Genomic DNA, 22,896 nt, shown 5'->3' with positions numbered 1-22,896 from the left:
TTATGCCGAAATTATTATTAAAACTTCTAGTAATGTTTATGCCATTCCTTTATATTTGTGTAGATTAAAGTGACTTACGATAAATAAAAGAAAAAACTGGGTTCTTACGTTCCAAATGGCAAATGGTCATACCTGTTTTTCATGGTATACATGAGAGTTTAGATATCTCAGTGGGTTCAGATACTGATAGCTTAATATCTGATAATTCATTTAATGTTTCTGAGTTAGTAAGGAAAACAATGGTAATAGAGGTGGAGAAACTGCAGTGGTCTTTGGTCATGAAACACCCAAAGAGTATAAAACTCTTGGCTTTGGTATTCTTAATTTGTCTTCTTTTGAAGAGACTACAATTCCTTATCAGTGAAAAGTCAAAAACAAAACCAGGCACACTGAACCCTAGGGTCAGATTATGAGTCTGGTCAGATCTCTGAACCTACAGTACCTTGTTCACCTTCTGCTAATTGGGGCAATAGTAGAATTTGTCTGCCTAAAGTGAAAATTGGTACTTCTGCAGCAACTTACAACTTCACCTAAGGGCTGTTTGAAGGCCTTCCTTTGGATAATTCTTGGAGTCTGAATGTAGATCTGAAGACAGATTTGCTGCTTTCTTGCTTTTTCATCCATGCAGCCAGTGTCACAGGTAAAAATTCAGATCAAAAAGAGATATGATTAAGTTTTGCAATCTGAAACCAAGTCCCTTATTGAGATGATTTCCTATTTACTTACTCCCATGGTTTTATATTTGTGTTTGCGGTATTGATCCCCTTTGGGCATTTAAGTTATTGAAGGTCAAATGTAAATGCTCTTTTCTCTTCTGAAGCCATTTCTCATTTAAAATTTAACACACCCTTCACTCTGGCCCCCTACCTGTCCTTTAGAATCTAGAAAACCTCACTCCAAAAAACACATGAATTGTTCTAATCAAATTATGAAATGTTGTTTGACAGCTTAACTGTCTTTGAATATTCAACTCCACTGATATGTGGTTGTATTACTCTGCTTCTGGTTTTGTAATCTTATTGAGCAATAAAACTGAAATAAGTAATTTTTTGAAAGTATATATCCTACCGTACGCTGTAGAGAGACAAAACAACCTGTAAATCGTTCTAACTTTGGATGGCCTAAGTTCCTTTTAATTATTATGGTTCACTGTTTTAGTGAACTATCAAAGGCTGAGCTAGATCAGGGCCCAAATGCTTTGCAATGAAAGGAAAGTTGGTAGGAAATCTGGTTCCTCTAGGACAGAGCAATAAGGAATAATGACCTAATTGTAGAAAGACCTAAATTTACTTGCTGAAAGTAGTGGCTTTTGAAGTTGAAATATATGAAACTTCCTTTCATGTTTTCTGAAAAGTGACAGGTTTTCAGACCAATAAAGACTACACCAGTAATAAGAGTATTGCTGTGCCTTTCGTTTTGGCCTTGGCATTAGCCTGAGGGCATATGCTCATCTCAGCTCTATAGAAACTACAGTTTAGTCTAGTTAAATGTCTTGCTTGTTTAATGCAACATGTAGATATTCTGTAGCTAACTATTACCATCATCTCTGTGTTACACATTTACACATTTTTTCAGATGTGGAGAAAAATGTGTCTGCCTTTTCTAAAAAGTGAAGGGAGTGAACAACCTGTTGAACTTGAATGCTGCTTGTAAGGCTACAGAGTGCCAGCATGTGCCATCAGCAGACATGAGGCATTATGACTAAAAATAGGAAGGAGAAGGAACCACAGAGCAAAAAGATTAAACAAGGGGAGTAGGATGGAATAGGATGCCCATAAGAACTTGGTTAGATAGAAATAAGGTAATTGTGTGGTGTACGTAAGGGCCATGGGAATTACTTTAGTTGTTATACTTAAATTAATTTGAACTTATGTTTGCTTAGAAAAATATAGAATAAAAAATTATAATTTTTCTAATTATTACTAGCATGATACAGTCATTTAGTGCTTTTATTTGTTGACATTGCTTTTATAAGATATTGGTTGTAAAATGTTTTTTGGACTAATCTTATTATTAATCAGCACTAAAGAATTGTTTGGATATATATTAAGTATATAAAGTTCCTTCCTGAGATAGTTTTGGTGAACTTGAAACATAAATGAGAAAATGTACGTGAATTTATTTATTAAAAAAAAATCAAGAGTGTATAACAGACAATGGCCTGCATTTCTGTTAAGGTTTAGAGTGAGGTCACAGGTCAAGGTACTAATAAGAGTGTTTGGGATGTCTGCTGCCATGAAACAAAATGGAAACTTGATTGATAGCTGGAGGGTTGAAGGGAGAGAGTGTGGTGGAGAAAGCAAAGGTCAGGGAGCCATTTCCCTTCTCTGCATGTATAACAATCAGCTCTCTCCAAAACAAAATTTAGATGATATCAGTCAATACGGCATATGTTGTGCACATTTCCATGAGTATTGTGCTGTGTCATTGTATATGAAGTGGGAATAAATGTTTTAGTTATTTGAAAACCGAAATGAAATTGGCTACAAAAGATTGTGGTGTTTTTGATGCCAAATTTAAAGTAATCACAGAATGTTTTGTTTACTCATTAAATATGTATAGGTTTGGTTCTTAGCAATATGTTAAATTTTATTTTAAAAACCAATTTGGGCAAAGTTGTGTAAGAAATAATCCCTCGTTTGTTTTTTATAAAATTAAAAACAAATTCTCTTTAATATAGGTCTGGTTTGCATGAAGTCTAGTAGTTCAGTTGTGGAGTTGGTTATGCTACTGTGTTCTCAGGTGAGTGACAAGAATAAATGCTGAATTAAGTAAATTCTCAAACGAATTCATTTTGCAAAAAAGTTAAAATTGTTGATTAGAAGTTTTTTCTATAATTGAGTTTTGAGTTTGCAGTTTTAAAATAATTTCTTTGTATTGCAAAAGGATTACTTCTTGTGTTTGTTACTAAGAGATAATGTTGAAGTATATGCTGAGAGGAATTGTATAGGTGAGTGAGAAACAGAGGTTTTTCAAGCCACATTTAAAAATGCTCAGATCAAATGATTTTTAGATGTCCAAATTTCTTTGCTTTGTGTATTAAGGTTCTAGAAACAGATTTATTTCTATACCTTGTAGAGTGCCACTCTGACTCCCCTGGGAATAATGGGTTTACTTCCCTTTTGTGCAGAGGTTATAAAATGAGTGATAAATAATTTTGAATTCTTGTCATTGCTAATTATTTTTGACATACACAGTAGATTTGGGAAAACATCAACAAAAATATGGCAGCCATCATAATAAGATGTAGAGAGTAAATTCCTAAAAGCAAGGTTGCTTTCATTGTTCAGAAACCTTACACCTCATGTGGTAAACTCTAATGATTAAAAAAAAAAAACACACATAAAAATCATGTATCCTGTGATATTTTCCCCCCTTCTGTTTAGCAGTTAAATAGATGAATGCTTTTTATTGAGAGTTTTCTTTGTAGTCTTTTAAAAATGATATCTTGCAGGTAGTAAATTCCCCTACTTAAAACTTTAAAATAGCCTTTATTAATAGGAAGAGTATTGGTCTAGAGGTCAAGGGTTCTGACCCATTTCAAAACCTTTGACCTTCATTTACAACTCCTCTGGTTTACTTGCCTGACGAATAAGGATAATGCAAAATTAATGTTTCTTTGCATCGATTTATTCATTTTAGTGCCTATATTGCCAAATTTATTTAGACTGTGCTGATGGACATTTCATGAATACAAATTAAAGAATCATAGAAGGTGTGAAAAATCAATACTATGCATTGTCAATAAAATGCAATAAGAACAATTACTTCTAGAGATTGCATCTAATGGATTTTTATAATGAACTTGTAAAGAGTAGTTATGTTTGTAGTGGGCTTATTATTCTTAGATTTAGTGAGAATCATGTTTTTAATTTAATTATCTCCTTTAAAAAACTCCATTTCTTTAAAAGCTGACTGGATAAAACTTCCATTGAGTAATATGATTTGAAATAATTGGTTGTTTATTTCTTAAATGGAAATTACCATATGCCATTCTTACATTGACATGATATTTTACTTACTTTAAGAAGCATTTGCTTCCAGTTTTATATGTATCTTCCCAGGAGTATGAATTTGTTGTTTGTAGTGTGATATTATTGTTTCATAGGTAGAGTTTGATAATGAAGTTTTACTTTCTAGTTTAGAAAATGTGAATATATTCTTCATACATGAAATTATTTCAAATATATAGTATATTACACAGTTGAATGTTAGAAGCTAGAAAGGTAAAGAATGACATGTTCTAATACACCTATTTGTCATCTATGTCATGGTGCTGTTTAATACTATTCTGATCAAATGGGATATGCAGATCACTTAGAATAAGTTGCAAAAGTCAGTCATAAAGTTTTGTTTGAATAAAACACATTATTGGTTTATTTGAAGTTCTTAACATTTTTTTACAACTTCTTCAAAAGTTCCGTTGCATCTCTATAAGAGCACAGTGTGAAAAATGATGTGAAAAATGAAGCCAGAATTAGCTCCAGATGTATACAGATTGTTCTGGGGTGATAATTACATTTTTCACTTTGAATTTTCCTAATTCAAAGAGGTCAGATTGGCAATCGCAAAAGTGATTTATTTTGTTAAGAAGTGAACTGTCTTTTTCTACTTGAAAGCTTTAGAGATATGAAATTGAATTTGAAGTCGACATTTTGCAGATATTGGGTGGGGATGGCTTGAGTTTGATTGATAATTTTTTTTAGTCTGAGATGGGGTGGGACGTGAAAAGCTAGCCTCTTGCTAAAATTTTAATCAATTTTTTAGGAAGAGATGGAGAGGATTGAGTGCCAGAGATCGAAAGATCAGGTCAAAAACTCCTTTTTAATCACATAAATAATGGGATATGCTTATGAACTTAGCATCTGCAAATTTGATTTAAAACTTTACAAATTAGTTGATGTTAATTTCATGACAGTCAGCCATCTTCTGATTATTTTTCTTGAAACCATTCAAAGCTTATTTTCTTTTTGTAGTCTTCTTAACAAGGTGTTTAAATCTGCCATATTTTATTACAAAAGAGAATTTAGAGCCTAAATTTAAGAAATGAGGAAATGACCACATTTGGTTTGCTGTCTTTCAGGCCAAACAGATCATTGTATATTTTGTTAAAGCTTCAACTAGGATATGTTTTTTAGTATCCATTCATTCATTAAGAGGTTGATTAGGCTCCATTTCATATTTTATCCCATTTAAGTTTTAGCATTTTAAGGCAAAATGTTATTATTATTTAGATTTGGAAATCTTTATCAAATTATTCAGCATATTATTTTTGCATTAAGTTGTGTGTGTTTGTGTGTGTGTGTGTGTATATATATATACACACACATACACACATACACACGCTTATGGTTTATTAAATTAGGTTTATTCCTGTGTTCAATCTCATATAAAATCATTCAGGAACTATTTAAGCTCCAAAGCTTAATTTAAATCTTCTTTAAAATAAGTGTGTATACCCTCTTCAGGAAGCTGTATACTCTCTGATGCACAGAAAAAAATTGAACAAGTTCTTAATTGTATTTCAGATTCAGTTTTTCAGAAGCATGTAACTTATTTTTGCCTAATATTTATTGTTTATGTATATAAACCATATAAAAATCTCTATGAATTTAAAGAAAATATTAAATAAATGTTTCAAGTAATATTTTCCAGCATTGTGTAAAGTGTTTGTATCCTGCTCATTTGACATTAATATCATTTTTGAAAGAATTGACATTGCATTCAAGGCCACTTTATAAAAGCGTTGTGTTGCTCATCCTAATTCAGTCTGACATACATTCCAATAACACTACCTCCCTTCTTGGGTTTAAAGCTAAATTTATGACTCTGCATTGTGAAGTGCATCATTTAAAAATGGTTTCAACCCAAAACATCTAATAAATAAATAATGTGTATGGCTACTCAGTAGTAGACTTTCTAGACTAGAAATCATTCCATCGGATACTCAACAGTCCACTATCGGAGAGGGCTGTCAGATAAATCTTATGGTAGCTGCATTCATGTCCTGTAAATCACAAATTATTGTCTGAGCCTTCTGCCAGGTCATCTATTCTTTTCCCATTTATCAGAAATGCATAGAGTATATAGAAAAACTAGAAGTACCAGGTAGTCTGGCCTGACATCCTATCTGAGTAATTAATTAGCAGTAAAAGTTAGTTTAAAATATAGCATTAGCCTGATTTTTCTTTAATACATTTTTTTCATTAGAATGTATAGATTGTTGGTATTTTGGGAAATATTTCTTATGTATGGAGGTATCAGTAAAAGGTTTGGTCATTTTTTATTTGTTTCTTCCTATATCTGAATTATTGATTTTAAAATTATACTACTCATAATAATAACCAGTCATCACCACTCATATGATTCTTTATTGTCTGTTTTATGTTTCAAATTTTTCCTGATTCTTCATAGTAAAACATTTCTCTTTTTCATCACTCTCCTATAATTTCTTTTCTGTGATTCTAGTTTTCTTCTCCTTTTTGAGTTTATTCCCTTAAATATGTGATATTAATGTTGTTGTTCTTGATCTTTTTTATTTCGTAAACTTTTCCTTTTTATGGCGATGAGTATTTTGAGTAAAGTAGATAATTCAAAAGAAAACCAAGCTGAGGGTGGGGTGGAGGGCAGCAGCAAACTAGCTCTATACCATGGCACAAAGACATCTTTCACTCTCAGGCCTCTCACTCTTTGGACCTCATTTCTTATCACTTTGTTCTTATATCTGTTCTCAAGCTATGTGAACTATTTCAGTTCAGTTCAGTTCAGTTGCTCAATTGAGTCCGACTCTTTGTGACCCCATGAATCGCAGCACGCCAGGCCTCCCTGTCCATCACCAACTCCTGGAGTTCACTCAAACTCATGTCCATTGAGTCGGTGATGCCATCCAGCCATCTCATCCTCTGTCGTCCCCTTCTCCTCCTGCCCCCAATCCCTCCCAGCATCAGAGTCTTTTCCAATGAGTCAACTCTTCGCATGAGGTGGCCAAAGTACTGGAGTTTCAGCTTCAGCATCATTCCTTTGAAAGAAATCCCAGGGCTGATCTCCTTTAGAATGGACTGGTTGATCTCCTTGCAGTCCAAGGGACTCTCAGGAGTCTTCTCCAACACCACAGTTGAAAAGCATCAATTCTACTATTTAAAGATACCCAAATGGGCCATCATAATTCTGTGTCTCGGCAGTAGTTTTTTCCTTTCCCTAAAATTTCCCTCCTTCAAATTTAGTGACTCTAATTGTAGGTTTCTTCTTATCAGCCTGAACTCATCTTCATTATCCTCTTATCAGATCATCATATCTAGAGTTGATATCTTTTTACGTCATCTTGGCACTCATCATGCTGTGGGTTTTCAGCACACGTGTGCTAATTTGCTGCTTTTTTATTGCTAGTCTCCCTCTCTGTACTCTGGCTTCCTGTGAACCTAGAGTACGTACGGCTGGTGTACCAGGTAAACTGTTTCCTGTGTCTAGTTTCCTAGGTAAACTGTGAAGCATACCTAGTACCCAGCTCCTGTCACATGATAGCTGCTCAGTGAGTATTTATGGAGTGAATCATTATGAGTAAATGATTCAGCTCCCAGCTAAACTGCAGTGTCTTCTGGAAAGCTTTCGTTGACTCATCTCTTCCCCACAACTGTAAACTTAAGGTGTATATCCAGAGAAATCACTGACCCACCTTATAGTAATTTCATTCTTTAAGTTGCCTAGGATTTTTATTTCTCTCCTATTAGGCTTCTATGTTTCTTAAAGCAGCACTATGTTTTTGTCTTCTGTATTTCCAACTTTCAGCATAATTACTCTTCAACTAAATATTTATATAATTGTGTAATTAATAAATGAATGGTGACAGTGATCATGGGCTTCCCAGGAGGCTCAAGTGGTAAAGAATCTGCCTGCCCTTGAAGGAGTCGTGGGCTTGATCTTGGGTTGGGAAGATCCTCTGGAGAAGGAAATGGCACTTTTCCTCCTCCAGAGGAGGTAGGAAATACCCCCCTCTTCAGTATCCCATGAAGAAGCCCATGGACATGGGAGCTTGGCAGGCTACAGTATGTCCATAGGGTTGCAAAGAGTTGGGCACAACTGAGTGCGCTCACACCCACAACACTGATCCTAAATCACTGTATTTTGGGATTTGACCTTTCTGTCTTTTTCATTATGATATATTCTCATACTTTTGTATATTATGGTGTCATGTTCATTTATAGAGTCCTACTTTTTTTCATTTTCTTTTACCTTCATCACATTTACTTCTTTTATTTATTTATTTATTTTTTTGTTTTTTTTTTTGTTTTGGGTACCACATTTACTTCTTTTAAAAAGATCAGCTTTACTGAAGCATAATTAATACACAGTATATGTAATATTTTACAGTATTTTAAGTTCAGTTTAATGCATTTTGGTATATGCACAACCATGTTCAGTTCAGTTCAGTCGCTCAGTCGTGTCTGACTCTTTGCGACCCCATGCACTGCAGCACGCCAGGCCTCCCTGTCCATCACCAACTCCTGGAGTTTACCCAAACACGTAACAACCATTTCATTTCAGAAGGTTCCCTGAGCCTTTGTAATTAATCCCTATCCTTTTCACCTCAAGTTGCTACTGATTTGATTTCTGTTACTGTGCATGGACGTTTCTTATTGTAGAAGTTAATATATATGGAGATTTACTTCTTTTAATTGTGGTGCTTAGTTTCTCAAGAGTGTGCTGTATATAGGGTACAATTCAACCTTTTAAACTAAAACTCAATATCTAATATTAAGAAAATATTAATGGTTTTTTTGAAAGCTTTAATGGTATGGTTTTTAAAAAGAAATAATTGAATCAGTAAAACAGAGGATTATCTTTTATGATAAGCACAAAATAGGAATTTTGAGTTTAAGTTGCTCATTGGAACTATAAGTGTCTTAACTTCCTTGCTGCTGCTGCTGCTGCTAAGTCACTTCAGTCGTGTCTGACCCTGTGCGACCCCATAGACGGCAGCTCACCAGGCTCCCCTGTCCCTGGGATTCTCCAGGCAAGAACACTGGAGTGGGTTGCCATTTCCTTCTCCAATGCATGAAAGTGAAAAGTGAAAGTGAAGTCGCTCAGTCGTGTCTGACTCTTCGCGACCCCATGGACTGCAGCCTACCAGGCTCCTCCGTCCATGGGATTTTCCAGGCAAGAGTACTGGAATGGGATGCCAAGCATGCATTTTTTTTTTTTTTAACCTGTACGGAAATCTCATGGCATAGAGCTTTTATGCAGCAGTATCATGAGGTGATGCACTGTCAGTCAGGCTCAGTTCAAATGCTCTCTCTTATGCAGAGCTTTGTGTCAGTTTATCTGCCCTGAATCCTGGATATGCCTGCTTGTGGTATTTCTTTTTTTATTCAGCAGACATGTACTGAATGCTTCTAAGACAGGTCCCACCTGTTAATCTAGTAAGAGAGACAAATAATTGTAATACAACATGGAAGTTTTATCAGGAGTTTAAGAGAAACAGAAGCAAATCATAGGGGCAAGGAGTGGAATAGGAATGGAACATAAAAAAATCTATTTGTTAATCCCTGTTTAATCTAACTCTACTTTTATTTCTCTCCATGAGTAAATCATTTCAGGTTCCTTTGCCTTCCAGTCCAAAAATTTTTTCCTGGTTCCATCTGTGTTGTTTTATAATTTCATGAGGATCAATAGATAGCAAAGTTCTTAAAGCATTTCCTGTACTCTCTTCTGAACCTATATAATTTTCCTTTTTGGATTTGTGATTGCTAGGTGGTTGTTTGATCAGTTCTCATTATCGACATTTACAGTATAGCAAACCCTAGTGTGTACGGTTAGATGATGATGGACGTTCTGTGAGAAAAGCAGAGTGGTAAAAATAAGCTTGGAAAATGTTGGCTTAAATTTAATTAGGAGGAGCCCCTCAAGGCCTTTAGTCAGTACATGTATGTGTGTGTGTTTGTGTATGCATAAAATATGTATATAATAAAGTGTGTTGATTTTGTATGGGAATAATATTAGCATATTTGATCACAGAATCCTTTTTTGGCCATAGTGGACGTGGAATATTTTTGTAAAATATAATTTAGGATAAATGTCAGCATTGAAACAGAATAATACAGGAAATGCCTCATTTTTCATATTTTTCTTCTGATTTTGTCTGCTTCTCCAATCACAGTAATTATAGAAAATCAGTAGATTTGCAAAAGTACAGCTGTGTTTGTTTGTTTGTTTCAGAAGAATTATCTCAATTACTTGTTCTCTATCCTTTGTAGGTAATTTGGGCTTAATTTATATATTGTTTCTGCAGAGATAAATGTTCAGAGCTAATTATATTAAGAGTTCATATTCTTTTTAGAACAACTCAAGTCTAACCAGAAGTATCCCAGTGTGTGTTTGTTGTGTGTTTATTTTTACATGTACATGCGTGTAGTTTTATATTTATGTAAAGCTAATCCTAAGGTTAAGGATAAATTCAAATATTTTGACATCAATTGATTATATAGCTATTTCCTTCATTGGTTGAGTAACTTACATTACATTGACATTTTACATTTAGTCACTATTGTGATAATTTATGCTCTGTAATCATGTTTAAGTGTTTCGCATAAATTCCGGAAATCAGGGTCAGAATATATTTTATATTAATGGGATATTACATATATTATTATTGACCCATTTGTAGAACTGAACTTTGCTATTCACTAAATGAAGTGCAAGAGGTCCAAATAAAATGAAATTAATATATATGTAAATGGTGTATGATAGTGTCTGATGAAAGAAAATTTCAGTATTTGTTAAATAAATAAGTAAAATTTTAGCAATAAACTTTTAACAATTTTTAGTAGAATGAAATTTTAGCCAAAGTTTATAGTTACACAGCTGAATTACACAGTGGCTGTTATTCTTCATGGTCATCCATTTATCCATTCAAGCAATCAGGATTTGAGATAGCTTGCAATTAAGACATACATATAATAAAAATATGAAGTCATTATTAAAGAGGCTAAAGAGTTAGGGTTAAAGAATTAAGAGTTAAAAAATGACTCTTACTGCCTTAGTCCAGGGGTTTTTCACTGACATCTGTGGTGTTTTTATGTTTTTTTTTAAAGTGTAATTTGTCTATAAGACAATTCCTAGAGACAGTAAACAAGAAAAATCTATGTTCATAATCCTTAATCCTAGAAGTGAGTGGAGAATGGAATGCTGGTAGCTTAAATTCACCCAGGTATATTTAGGAACATTCATTAAATTAATAGATGGGAGACAAATTTGCTCACTTTCTGATATGGTCTGAAGAACTCTGTCTTTGACATGTACAGAAATTTTGGCATTAGAACAAATGAAAATTTTTCTCTGCATATGTTACATAATAACGATACTCATTTAATATGTGGGTTTGGTTTTTGCTTTTATAATAAATCAGAATAAAAATAATTCCAAATCCTATTAACTCGCATTTTTCTTTAATTCTTTGCTCAGATGCCTCCAACATTGTGTTATAAGTTGTGAATATGTCAATTTAGAGAACTGCATCTGAGTTTACAGAGACAAGTGCTATAGAAGAGTTAAAGTTTATGGGCACAAGAGCTGTTTTCATACTTGTTGTACTGTATTATAAATCTTGTTTTTTTATTAGATTGAAAACTCCTTGAAGTCAGGAAACCATTTCTTATTGTCCATTTTGTGTATTTTGTTTATTAATGTCAGAATTATAATAAAATCATTTAATGATATTTTTGAATAAATCAGTATATTTACCTATTTAAGTAACGTTTCCTTTAAAAATCATGAGTTTTCGATTCATTAGAAAGTATTTTAGTTAAGGAACAGATACCATCCTATTTAATACTTTTCTGTCTTCTATTAAATTTTACTTTGATCTGCAAAGCATCCTAGCTCTTATGTATGGGCTTCAAGTCCTAATCCTGAACTCTTACCTTATACTTACTTAAATGTTTTAAAGTAAGAAAATGGTGCATATTAAATCCCTTTGCCTGATCAGCTTTGGGTCTCAAAGAGATTGATTAAAAGAGTCATGAAAGGACCTGTTAAAATAGTCTCAACTGATGCCCTTTTATGAAGAAATCCATTTGTGCATGTAGGTTTTCCTCTTTCTGTAGAATTATTTCTTTCACTTTTAATTCACTAGATTCAAATAACCCAGCATTCATTTCAGAGACCACCACTTCTGCTAACAAAGAGAATACAACTGTGAACCTCTGGCTCTTAAAAATGATGTTTACCCAAATATGATAACATCTTGTTGTACCTCAAGGTTTCTTAAAAAGACAAATCTGTATCTTAGTAGAAAGATTGCTGAAAATGCTTGCATGGCAACAAATTTGCAAAATGTATTAAATGTTTACATTTATATTTTTGTATGCTGTCAATAAATTATTCTATTTTCTTTATAGTCAGCCATCCTTTTTCCAAATTTAATAAGACTTTAAGAGCCATTGGGTTCTTTGAGACCAGTTTATATGTAGTATGGTCCTGTTGCAGGAAGGGGGACCCCTTCCAGGGCCCGAAACTGGGCTCTTGTCTAACACTTGGAAATGAATTGTCCGAGGAGACACATGTGCTGACAAAGCAAGAGATTTTATTGGGAAAGGGCGCCCGGGTGGAGAGCAGTAGGGTAAGGGAACCCAGGAGAACTGCTCTGCCGCGTGGCTCACAGTCTTGGGTTTTATGGTAATGGGATTAATTTCCGGGTTATCTTTGGCCAGTCATTCTAATTCAGAGTCTTTCCTGGTGGCGCTCGCATCGCTCAGCCAAGATAGATGCTAGTGAGAGGGATTCTGGGAAGTGGACGGACACGCGGTGTCTCCTTTTGACCTTTCCCAGACTCTTCTTGGTGGTGGTGGCTTATTAGTTCCGTATTCCTTACCAGGATCTCTTGTCATAAAACAGCTCATGCCAGTGGTTACTAAAGGGCATGACCAGGTGGGTGGTTTCAGTCAGTGTGCTTCCCCTAACAGTCCAACTAGGATCAGTGTAATTTAATATTTCAGCTTTTTCACGTTACCCTCCTTTTATATTAGGTGCTTTTTTTCCTCACCCTTAAAGTATATTTATAGAAAATTAATGACTGTAAATTGATTGTCTCTGATTTTTTGTCAGTGCTTGTAGCATTTTTATTGTGAATGTGTGAGAATCAGTATGATGATGATTAACACTGGGATCAAAAAAGTAGGCTTCCAGACAATCACCTACTTTTGTCTGAGAGCTGCTGTGAATGCTTTATCCTTATAATTTACAAAGACTGTGAGCATAGGTGTGCTGTATTAGAATGCTCAGAATTAAATTTTGTGTGAGATAGAAATGGTTGACCTCATGAAAAGAGACTGGTGACCTTTGAAGCATAAGAAGTCTGTGGGAGTTGGAGAGGATAATTTAAGATTGAAGCTATATTAACCAATCATGAAAAATCATAACTAATGATTTTTAGTCGTTTACTTGACAGTTTACAACAGTTGTCAAGTATTTGAAGGCAGCTTAATAACTATACTTTATGCTAATATGGTAAAGAAAATTATAGTTTTCCTTGATTCAGATTTTTATGACTTGTTTTAATAAGGTGAAATCATTTGTCTTTAAAAAACAGTAAAATATTATAAATGTAATAAATCAGACTAAATTATTGCATTTCACTTAAAAAAATAAAAATTCTAAGTTGATGAATTAGTGAATATTAATTGATCTTTATTTGAGTCTGGTTACAGACTTTTCCAGCATTAAAGTGCTTTGTAACCAAAGAGAAGTATGATTTAGCTCTAGATGCAGGATTTATTCTGAAATACAGGCATCCTGTTGATTCACTAGCACACTAGGGTTTAGAAAGCACCACCTTTTAAGGTAAATTTTGTGGAACTGGCAGTACACCCCGTGGCTTGGCAGTCTAGTCAGAAGGATGATACCATGCTGACTATATAACGGGATCTTTGAACATTATTCTCAGGGGTGGTAAATGCAAAACAAAGTAATATCAACTGGCACTTAATTCTGCAAGTTCCCTGCTGATTGGGGTATTCAGTGAAATGGAACTCTTCCTGACAGGAAGTCAGCCTATGAGTATGGAGACATCTGAAAATAAAGTGTGCTTTAATTTGGCACCCCACCGTTTTACAACTGGTCTTTTATATTTGGGATTAAGCAGAGTTAGAAGAAAAGGGGAATGTAAGATGGAAATATCCTAAGCCTAGTATTTTCCTTTGGTTTTAATACAGTTATCATTACAGCTCGGTTTCTGTTTCTCAGTTTTTACTGCTGATTGCTTATTTCTTTTTTTTCCTATTACTTCAAATTAATCTATTGAAGTTACAGTGTTACAAAAAGGCTAGATTAACAGCATAGAGCTTTAGGTTGCCTTTGTTTTAGTACCAAACTGATAACTTTGTGAAGGCTCAGCTGTATTATCATACCATATGTTTGATCATAAATATGTTTTTAATCAGAGTAATTAGAGTTCTTAAACCTAGATTTAAGTTTTGCTGTCACTTTTAAAGTATGTATACTATTAAATTTTTTTTTCAATTTTAGTTTTTATGTATATTTGCATACTTTAAAAGAGTTTTTTTTTGGTTGTGCTTGATCTTTGTTGCTGCGTGGGCTGTCCTCTAGCTGTTGGGAGTAGGGGCTACTCTGTAGTTGGGAAGCATCGGCTTCTCGTTGCGATGGCTTCTCTCCTTGTGAAGCTCAGGCTCGAGGGCGAGAGGGCTTCAGCAGTTGTAGTACGGGAGCTCCGTAGTTGCGGCTCCTAGGCTCTCAGCACAGGCTCAGGAGTTGTGGCACACAGACTTAGTTTCTCTGCCACACGTGGGATCTTCTTGGATGAGGGATCAAAGCTGTGTCTCCTGCATTGGCAGGCGATTTTTTACCACTGAGCTACAGGGAAGCCCTAAAGCGGTTATACTATTCACCTCAGTTAACTCTGAGATAGAATAGTTTTTTAGTACAGTTAGAATATAATATTACTAAGGGACAATTACTCTATATTAGTAGTTGCCTATATATTTCATCTATTATGCACCTTTTAGATAGGCAACTGTTTTTAGTCAAGCTGCCAGTTTATAATATGAACTTCCAGAAGCATGTATGCAGTTTTAACAAAATCTGAAGTTTGAACTTTAATTCAGGCATGAATTAGGCAAGAATCAGAACCCTGAGGGCTATTTTTCGAGTAGTTACTTACTCAGTTGCTAGAGGTGGACTTTGTAGAGGTGCCTGTTGTCTGCATCATAGGTAACAATAGGAAAAAGGAAAAGAGGCTTTAGAAAGAATCTTAGGAAGAGCTGGGCCCAGGAAAATGCTGTTATGATAGATTTTGAATAATGTTTTTCCCTCTGCCACTTACTAACTCTGTAACCATGGGCACATTACGTCACTTGCTTGAGAATCAGTATCTTACGAGTAAAATGGGTGTAATAAAGATTACATTAGACAGTGTATGTAAAAGTATGTAGAACAGTCCATTGAACACAGTCGGTTGTAAATTGCAGTTATTCGATTCTGAATCTAAGTGTTTTAACAGCTCATAAACTCCTCTCTCATTGTTCAGTGCTCTCAGTGCCTTTTGTTTTCTTTTCATGATACTAGATCTTTCAGATATTTGCTTCAGTCCACCATTATTTTCTGCAGTTATCTCGCTCATTATTTTCTGTTCTTTCTGTGATCATATGCCCAGTCTAATCCATTTTCATTTCACACGAGAGAATTTTAGAGCTATGAGAAAGCCCATCAATTTGCAGGTTTTGGCTGTTTTCATGAAGACATGTTAGTGGTTAGCATTCATATTTTCTGTGGGCTCCCACAGGTGATCTCACTGTTTCCTTGTGCTCGCTATAGCATTGGTGCCTTTTGGAAGTCAGCTAAGTATGCCTGAATACAACTGACATGGATGTCTTTCCAGGGATTAGAACTTGAATGATTTTCTTAAAGATGTCTTTTGTACATCTTAGTGCTTTTTATGTATACTGCATTACTTTCAACACACCTCCTGTGTTACCATAGTTGAGAAATACTTTTATAACAATTAACTGAGGTCACTGATTATCAACATTTTTTTTTCCCTGACCAGTTATATCATCATTAATAGTTTGCTCATTGTGATTATTCTCACCTTGAGTCCTGTCATAACTGGGGGAGACAGGCAGGCATAAAAGGAGGTATCATTTGAAAAAGGTCTCCATAGAGAATCACAGATTCTGATCTAACTTATCCTGAGTTAGAGAAATGGCCTTTTCCCTTTCTGTTGATTTTTACCTCTTTCAGTTATGCACCAAGAAATTTATTTTCCTACAAGCTGCTGCTGCTGCTAAGTCACTTCAGTCGTGTCCGACTCTTTGCGACCCCATAGACGGTAGCCCACCAGGCTCCCCTGTCCCTGGGATTCTCCAGGCAAGAACACTGGAGTGGGTTGCCATTTCCTTCTCCAATGCATGAAAGTGAAGAGTGAAAGTGAAGTCGCTCAGTCGTGTCTGACTCTTCATGACTCCATGGACTGCAGCCTACCAGGCTCCTCCGTCCATGGGATTTTCCAGGCAAGAGTACTGGAGTGGGGTTGCCATTGCCTTCTCTGTTTCCTACAAGAGTCTCTTTGTAATTCCTTTCCAAGAGAGGTTGTAGTTTACTGACTCAACAAATTCAAACTCCACTGCCTTATTTTCAAGGTCTCTAATACATATTTTATTTTAGTTTATGCTTATTTCTCTGCTACCGTATAAGTAGTATTCAGATATTTGATATATCTGTTACATATATTGTTATTTTCTGGATATTCTACCAGAAAACCAAGCTGCCTAAACCTGAGTCTGTTCTCACATTCTCCTGACGTCTTACTTTCCACAATGTGCTTTTACATTTGGAGTATACAACTGCATGCCATTGTCCTAAATATTGAATGCATAATGCATTCTTTTTGATAGTAATTGCGTATTTTTGAAGAAATTTTATTGGAAGTGCAAATTTTCATTAGACATTCAGTTAAAACAGCAGTGTTGTCTTGTTGTATTTGTTAATTTGTCAGGTTATTCATATTCTCAGATACTACATAGTTCAGAGCAAACTTAATTCTGGTTTCTTATTGTTCTTTTTTCCAGAGGGGAGATGAAAAATCTAAGAAAGCTTACAGCTTTGCTTGATCTTTCAGAGTTGTGTCCTGTTTATATCTATTGAAAAGATTTACTGTTGTTGTTTTATAGCACCAATTTCTAGTTTAGTTTGTCAGCACAGTTTTCTGTTTTTGTATGTTAAGGAAGAAAAAAGGAGGTTGGTCATTGGCAGTGATAAAGTAAAATAATGGAGGGTTTTTGTTTTTTTTTACAAAGACTCTTTCTAATTCTTATTAGTATCTTAATGAAGTCTGAAGTGCTGCCTTACTTATTTGGACGTTTGACAGTGCTGTTGCTGCTTTTCTGCTAATTATTAGGAGTTGGTCTTAATGATACATGCTTGTTTCCTGTGTCTTGAACGTGAAAGTGCTAGTAGCTTTGTCCTGTAGGACTCCTTGTGACCCCATGGACCGTAGCCCTCCCAGCTCCTCTGTCCATGGGATTTTCCAGCCAAGAATCCTGGAGTGGGTTGCCATGCCCTCCGCATGGGATTTTCCTGACCCAGGAATCAAAGCAGTTGTGTCTTCCACATTGCAGGCAAGTTCTTTACTGTCTGAGCCACCAGAGAAGCCCTCTGCTCAGATTTGAATTTCTTATAGCTTGGTACTGAAATCACTGGAACTGAGAACAAAACCAGTCACAACTCGGTAATCACTATTAGAACCAACACTTGTAGCCCAATTTGACTTGCTTAAAAAATTTTCCAACTCTTACAATAGACTAATTTTTTAAAAATGCTTTTATTTCTTTTAAATCTTTTGAATTTTGCTGAATTCAAATAGTAAACTTCACTTTTCTTCAACTTGCACTCTCTCTTCTTTTAATTTGGTTTCTTTTGTGATAGTCTGAAAAACAGCTCCCCAAAGTTATCCATGTCAAATCTCTGGAACCTGTGAATGTTACCTTATTTGGAAAAAGGATCTTCGTGTGACAATGTTAAGGTTTTTGAGATGAGGGGATACTCCTGAATTATTTGGATGGCCACTAAATGTGCTGCCATAGGTAGCCTTATCAGACTCTGGGGAGATTAGAGATAGGTACCCAGAGGAGGGAATGCCAGACCACCTGACCTACCTCCTGAGAAACCTGTATGCAAGTCAGGAAGCAACAGTTAGAGCTGGACATGGAACAACAGACTGGTTCCAAATAGGAAAAGGAGTACATCAAGGCTGTACATTGTCACCCTGCTTATTTAACTTTTATATGCATAGAACATCATGAGAAATGCTAGGCTAGATGAAGCACAGGCTGGAATCAAGATGGCTGGGAGAAATATCAATAACTTCAGATATGTAGATGATACCACCCTTACTGCAGAAAGTGAAGAAGAACTAAAGAGCCTCTTGATGAAAGTGAAAGAGGAGAGTGAAAAAGTTGGTTTAAAACCCAACATTCAGAAAACTAAGATCATGGCATCCCATCCCATCACTTCATGGTAAATAGATGGGGAAACAGTGGAAACAGTGTCAGACATTATTTTTTTGGGCTCCAAAATCACTGAAGATGGTGATTGTAGCCATGAAATTAAAAAACACTTACTGCTTGGAAGAAAAGTTATGGCCAACCTAGACAGCATATTAAAAAGCAGAGATATTACTTTGCCAACAAAGGTTCATCTAGTCAAGGCTATGGTTTTTCCAGTAGTCATGTATGGATGTGAGAGTTGGACTATAAAGAAAGCTGAGTGCCGACGAATTGATGCTTTTGAACTGTGATGTTGGAGAAGACTCTTGAGAGTCCCTTGGACTGCAAGGAGATCCAACCAGTCCATCCTGAAGGAAATCAATCCTGAATATTCATTGGAAGGATGGACGTTGAAGCTGAAACTCCAATACTTTGGCTACCTGATGTGAAGAACTGTCTCATTAGAAAAGACCCTGACACGGGAAAGATTGAAGACAGGAGGAGAAGGGGACGACAGAGGATGAGATGGTTAGATGGCATCACTGACTCAATGGACATTAGTGAGTAACCTCTGGGAGTTGGTTATGGACAGGGAGGCCTGGCATGCTGCAGTCTGTGGGTTTGCAAAGAGTCGAACACGTCTGAGCAACTGAACCGAAGTGAGCTGAACCCAGAGGAGGAGGCAGTGTGAGGAGGAGGCAGTGTGAGGATGAGGCAGCACGAGGATGGAGCAGAACGGCCACAAGCCAAGGGCTGCTGACAGCTGCTAGAAGCTTGGAAGAGGAAAGGAATAGGTTCTCCCGAAGCATGACAGCTGTTGATTTTGGCTCAGTGAAGCTCATTTTGGACTCCTGGCCTCTAGAACTGTGAAAGAACCGATTTCTAGTATTTTAAGCTACCAAATTTCTGACGATTTGTTGTAACAGCCACAACAAATGAGTAATGTGTTTAGTGAGTGTTCTTGGTGCCACACTCATTCACCTAACAGTGTTAAATTATGATCTGTTTAACAAACATTTGAATGTTTTTTATAAGGAAATTGCATCAGGTGCTGTTGAGAACCCCAAGAGATAGACATCACTACCTGTAAAGAATTTCACTATAGTTGAGACGCATTCCAATTTGTGAAGTTACTGACCCAGAAAAAAAAAAAATCTAAATAAGCTAATATTGCATACATTTCTAATGGAGATGAAATTAATATGAATATAATACTGCCAGAGAGAGCCACCATTTGAGTATCTGTTCTAAGTTATTTGTACAACAAAAGCAGATTTTTAAGTATTTCATGTCACTATTTTAGTTATGTTACAGGTCAGAATGACCTACATGGGTGGTGTTTATCATAGTATGTTTTAGGATTTTATGCATTGAACTCAGAATTTATATGAACTAGTATCTCATTAGGTGCATTGATAAACATCTGAAAGAATTATGGAATCATTCTGTACTGAAAGGTTTTATTCCTCTTCAGGAAAGTCATTAAATGTACTATGATTGGCTATAGATTGTGGCTGTTGACAACTGTAACGTGTTACTACAGCACATGATGCATGCGTCTCAGATATAACAGCGTACTTTAAAATCAGGACCCAGAGCTTGATTGGTAGATGTGGTATGAGGTTTGGAAACATTAGATTCTGAACATATCATTTCGTAGCATAAACATAAATGATTCTTCATTTTCTGCTCTTGAATACTATGTCACAGTTATTTTTCATTTTATATAAAACTTTTAATACTGAAATGAACTCTCACTTTCTTTAACATGAGGAATTTGCTCAATGAGTACACAGTATCAGTTTACAGTGGTCACTGTTGAGAGTGGGAGACTCCAAATGGTTAAACAGCAGGAGAGTTTTCTGCTTTTAGTTAAAAACTGCTGTTTTCTATATGCCGTATTTACTACATGTTTAATTCTTAATGTTGTGTGCTGTGGGATTGGGCATGCAAAAGTCAGCAGAAAGAGTTCTGGTTTTTACATCTAGAGCTATTACTTGCTGTACAATAATAAAGGCACTATTTTATTGGGTTACTTGTAATTAACTTCAGCACTAGGCATTCATATAAATCATTCGTAATCTGTTTTCTTTAGATTTTTATTCTTTTAAACTGGTTTAATGTACTTGCTTTCTGTTATCTTTTTACATATGGATGGAGGTTGTAATTGCTTTTTGGAATTAGGCTGTCAGAAACCAACATATATGTGAATTCAAGGAATGATTGAGGCAAGCTAATGAATTTTATGTAACGTTTTAGAGATTTGTTACTGAAGTATTCTCTAATAGTCTTTGTTTTGTTGAAGAATTCAAGAAATAACAGTTCTCAAGTTAAAAAGTGTCTGTACATTCAGAAAGTTAAAATGACAGCAACTATTAATTAGAAAGTATATTCTGTTTTTCTAATCCTGAGGCAGCAAAGACATGAAATTTCTTTGAACTCTTGACTGTCAATTAATTGACATTCTTTTAATTTAAAAAATTTGAATCTTCATATACTTTCTATAGTGTTATCTTCTAGATGCCATTTCATAGATTAGGTACAACTCTATGATTTTTAGTTTTAAATGGAATGAAAATGAAAAAGAGGCAGCCTTTTTGAATAAAAAAGAATGAGGCATCTAAAAAGAAACATATACATATATATAGCTGTTTAACTGTATATGTCATTCAGAATTAATATTAGAAAACAAAACTTTGTCTCCAAAAATACCTTCATTTTATAAAAGTTTACAGTGATCTGTAGAAAGAATTTAGAGGTGTAAAGTAAATTTTATTCTCTCCCAGGTCACAAAAAACTTGATGATTCCTGTAAAAGGAATATTAGGTGTATTGGGGTAGGAGATACGGAGGCATGAAGAAAGCTGTTTATATCCATGTCCTGAAAGTCATGGTTTTAAAAATAATTCAGTTGCTAAATACTGTTTATTGTAGCTGAGTCCATGAGATAGTTTAAAAAACTTTGAAAAAATAAGTAGCTGTTTTATATGGCTTTAATGGAAGTCTTTCATGTTTCCTCTCCAGCAGTCCCTAATGAACGAACACTCCTTGTAATTTCAGTGCAGTCTTTGAGATTCCCTAAAGACTTGACTTCAGACCTCAAAGGGCAGCATTGCCACATGTCTGGAGAACTGGAGTTGCCAAACAGACTGACTGTGTACTAATAGGACACATTTATATAGCTCCTGCATGTGAAACCCTGATATAAGCTTAATGATGATCATCTGTTGAGACCTTGTTGCTGGAAAGGGTTAGAGCAACTTTGGCACCTTTATTGAAATCAAGCTTTCTTTATTGATTAGTGAACTGTCTTGATAATATTGATGCCACGTTGCAAGTTATTTGAAAGATCATGGTGGACTGAAGTATATATTTTTTTCTGAAAAGCTTAAAAACATATTTTTACAGAATATTGTAAATATGTTAAAGTACGCTTAAACATCACAGCAGGGGATTATCAGTTTTTTGATAGATTATTTACAAATAATTTAAACTATACGGTAATCATAACTCATTGCATGGTTATCTCCACTTTTTGGACTTTTAAACCCTTGCGTTCTTTATTTTGTCAATCCTATAAAAAGTTATTTTCTCACTGTTCAATTCCTTGTACATAGTAAATATTCAAAAGTATTTGTTAAATAAACAATTATAGAATTGAACCATTTGCTAATCCAACTTTAATAAAATTTCTCTTTCTTTTCTCTTTTTACCTTGTTGTTATTTGTATATATATTTTACTTATAAGCTAAACCATAATACTTGTATAAACTTGATGTACAGTTTTATGTATGTTCACAAAAATCATCAAAGCCAAAGCTTTCCAAAAGGCAGTATTTCATTTTGATATTTCATGTATTGATTTGTTTTACCCTTCAAAGAGACAGTGGAATAAAACCTGCTCTTTGCAATTATGCTATATTCTTTCCTGTTTTGTGGTTCCTCAAGTTTGTGTTGGATATGCTGTTGAGAGAGTGCTGACACAAAGTGCAAACACTGTTGAAAAGTTCTTGATAGTTTACTTTGAGCACTTAAGATTACTATATCTCGACTATGAACTAGTTTTCTCTGGTTTTGACCTTTAGTCCCCATGTATAATGCGGTTCTCAACTCTGGGTTAATACTTTCCCTTCCTCGTTTGAACGCTCCTCTGTGGCCTACTCCCTTGACTCTTGACAGTGTTTCTGACATCTACTTAGGTAATTGGATCTATATTCAATGAATCCGATTCGCCTTACAAAGTCGTAGGTAGGTTTCATTGAAGAACACAGTCCTTTAGGTCGCAAGACTGACGTGCTTCCTACTGCACTAAGAAGGCACGGAGCGCAAGCCTTTAAATTTTAATTTTTCCTCAGGAAAATGAAGTAATTTGATAGGAGTTTAGATTTTGTTAACTAGTTATTCTT

At 35.2% G+C, this 22,896-nt stretch overlaps 1 protein-coding gene across 7 annotated transcripts in view; it reads left to right on the top strand.

Annotated features, from left to right (window-relative positions):
- Positions 1–22,896, top strand: part of LRBA (LPS responsive beige-like anchor protein) — a 747,585-nt gene that overhangs the window by 219,153 nt on the left and 505,536 nt on the right. For all 7 annotated transcript variants that reach the window (XM_025267094.3, XM_044930515.2, XM_025267095.3 and 4 more), the window contains one exon: positions 2,681–2,742. In XM_025267094.3, coding sequence (XP_025122879.2) covers positions 2,681–2,742 — 62 coding nt within the window. The remainder of the gene's footprint in view (positions 1–2,680; positions 2,743–22,896) is intronic.

Source organism: Bubalus bubalis, chromosome 17 (genome assembly GCF_019923935.1).
Source record: "Bubalus bubalis isolate 160015118507 breed Murrah chromosome 17, NDDB_SH_1, whole genome shotgun sequence".
Taxonomy (NCBI): Eukaryota; Metazoa; Chordata; class Mammalia; order Artiodactyla; family Bovidae; genus Bubalus; species Bubalus bubalis.
The sequence above is the reverse complement of the archived record's forward strand: the minus strand, read 5'-3'. Positions and strand labels throughout refer to the sequence as shown.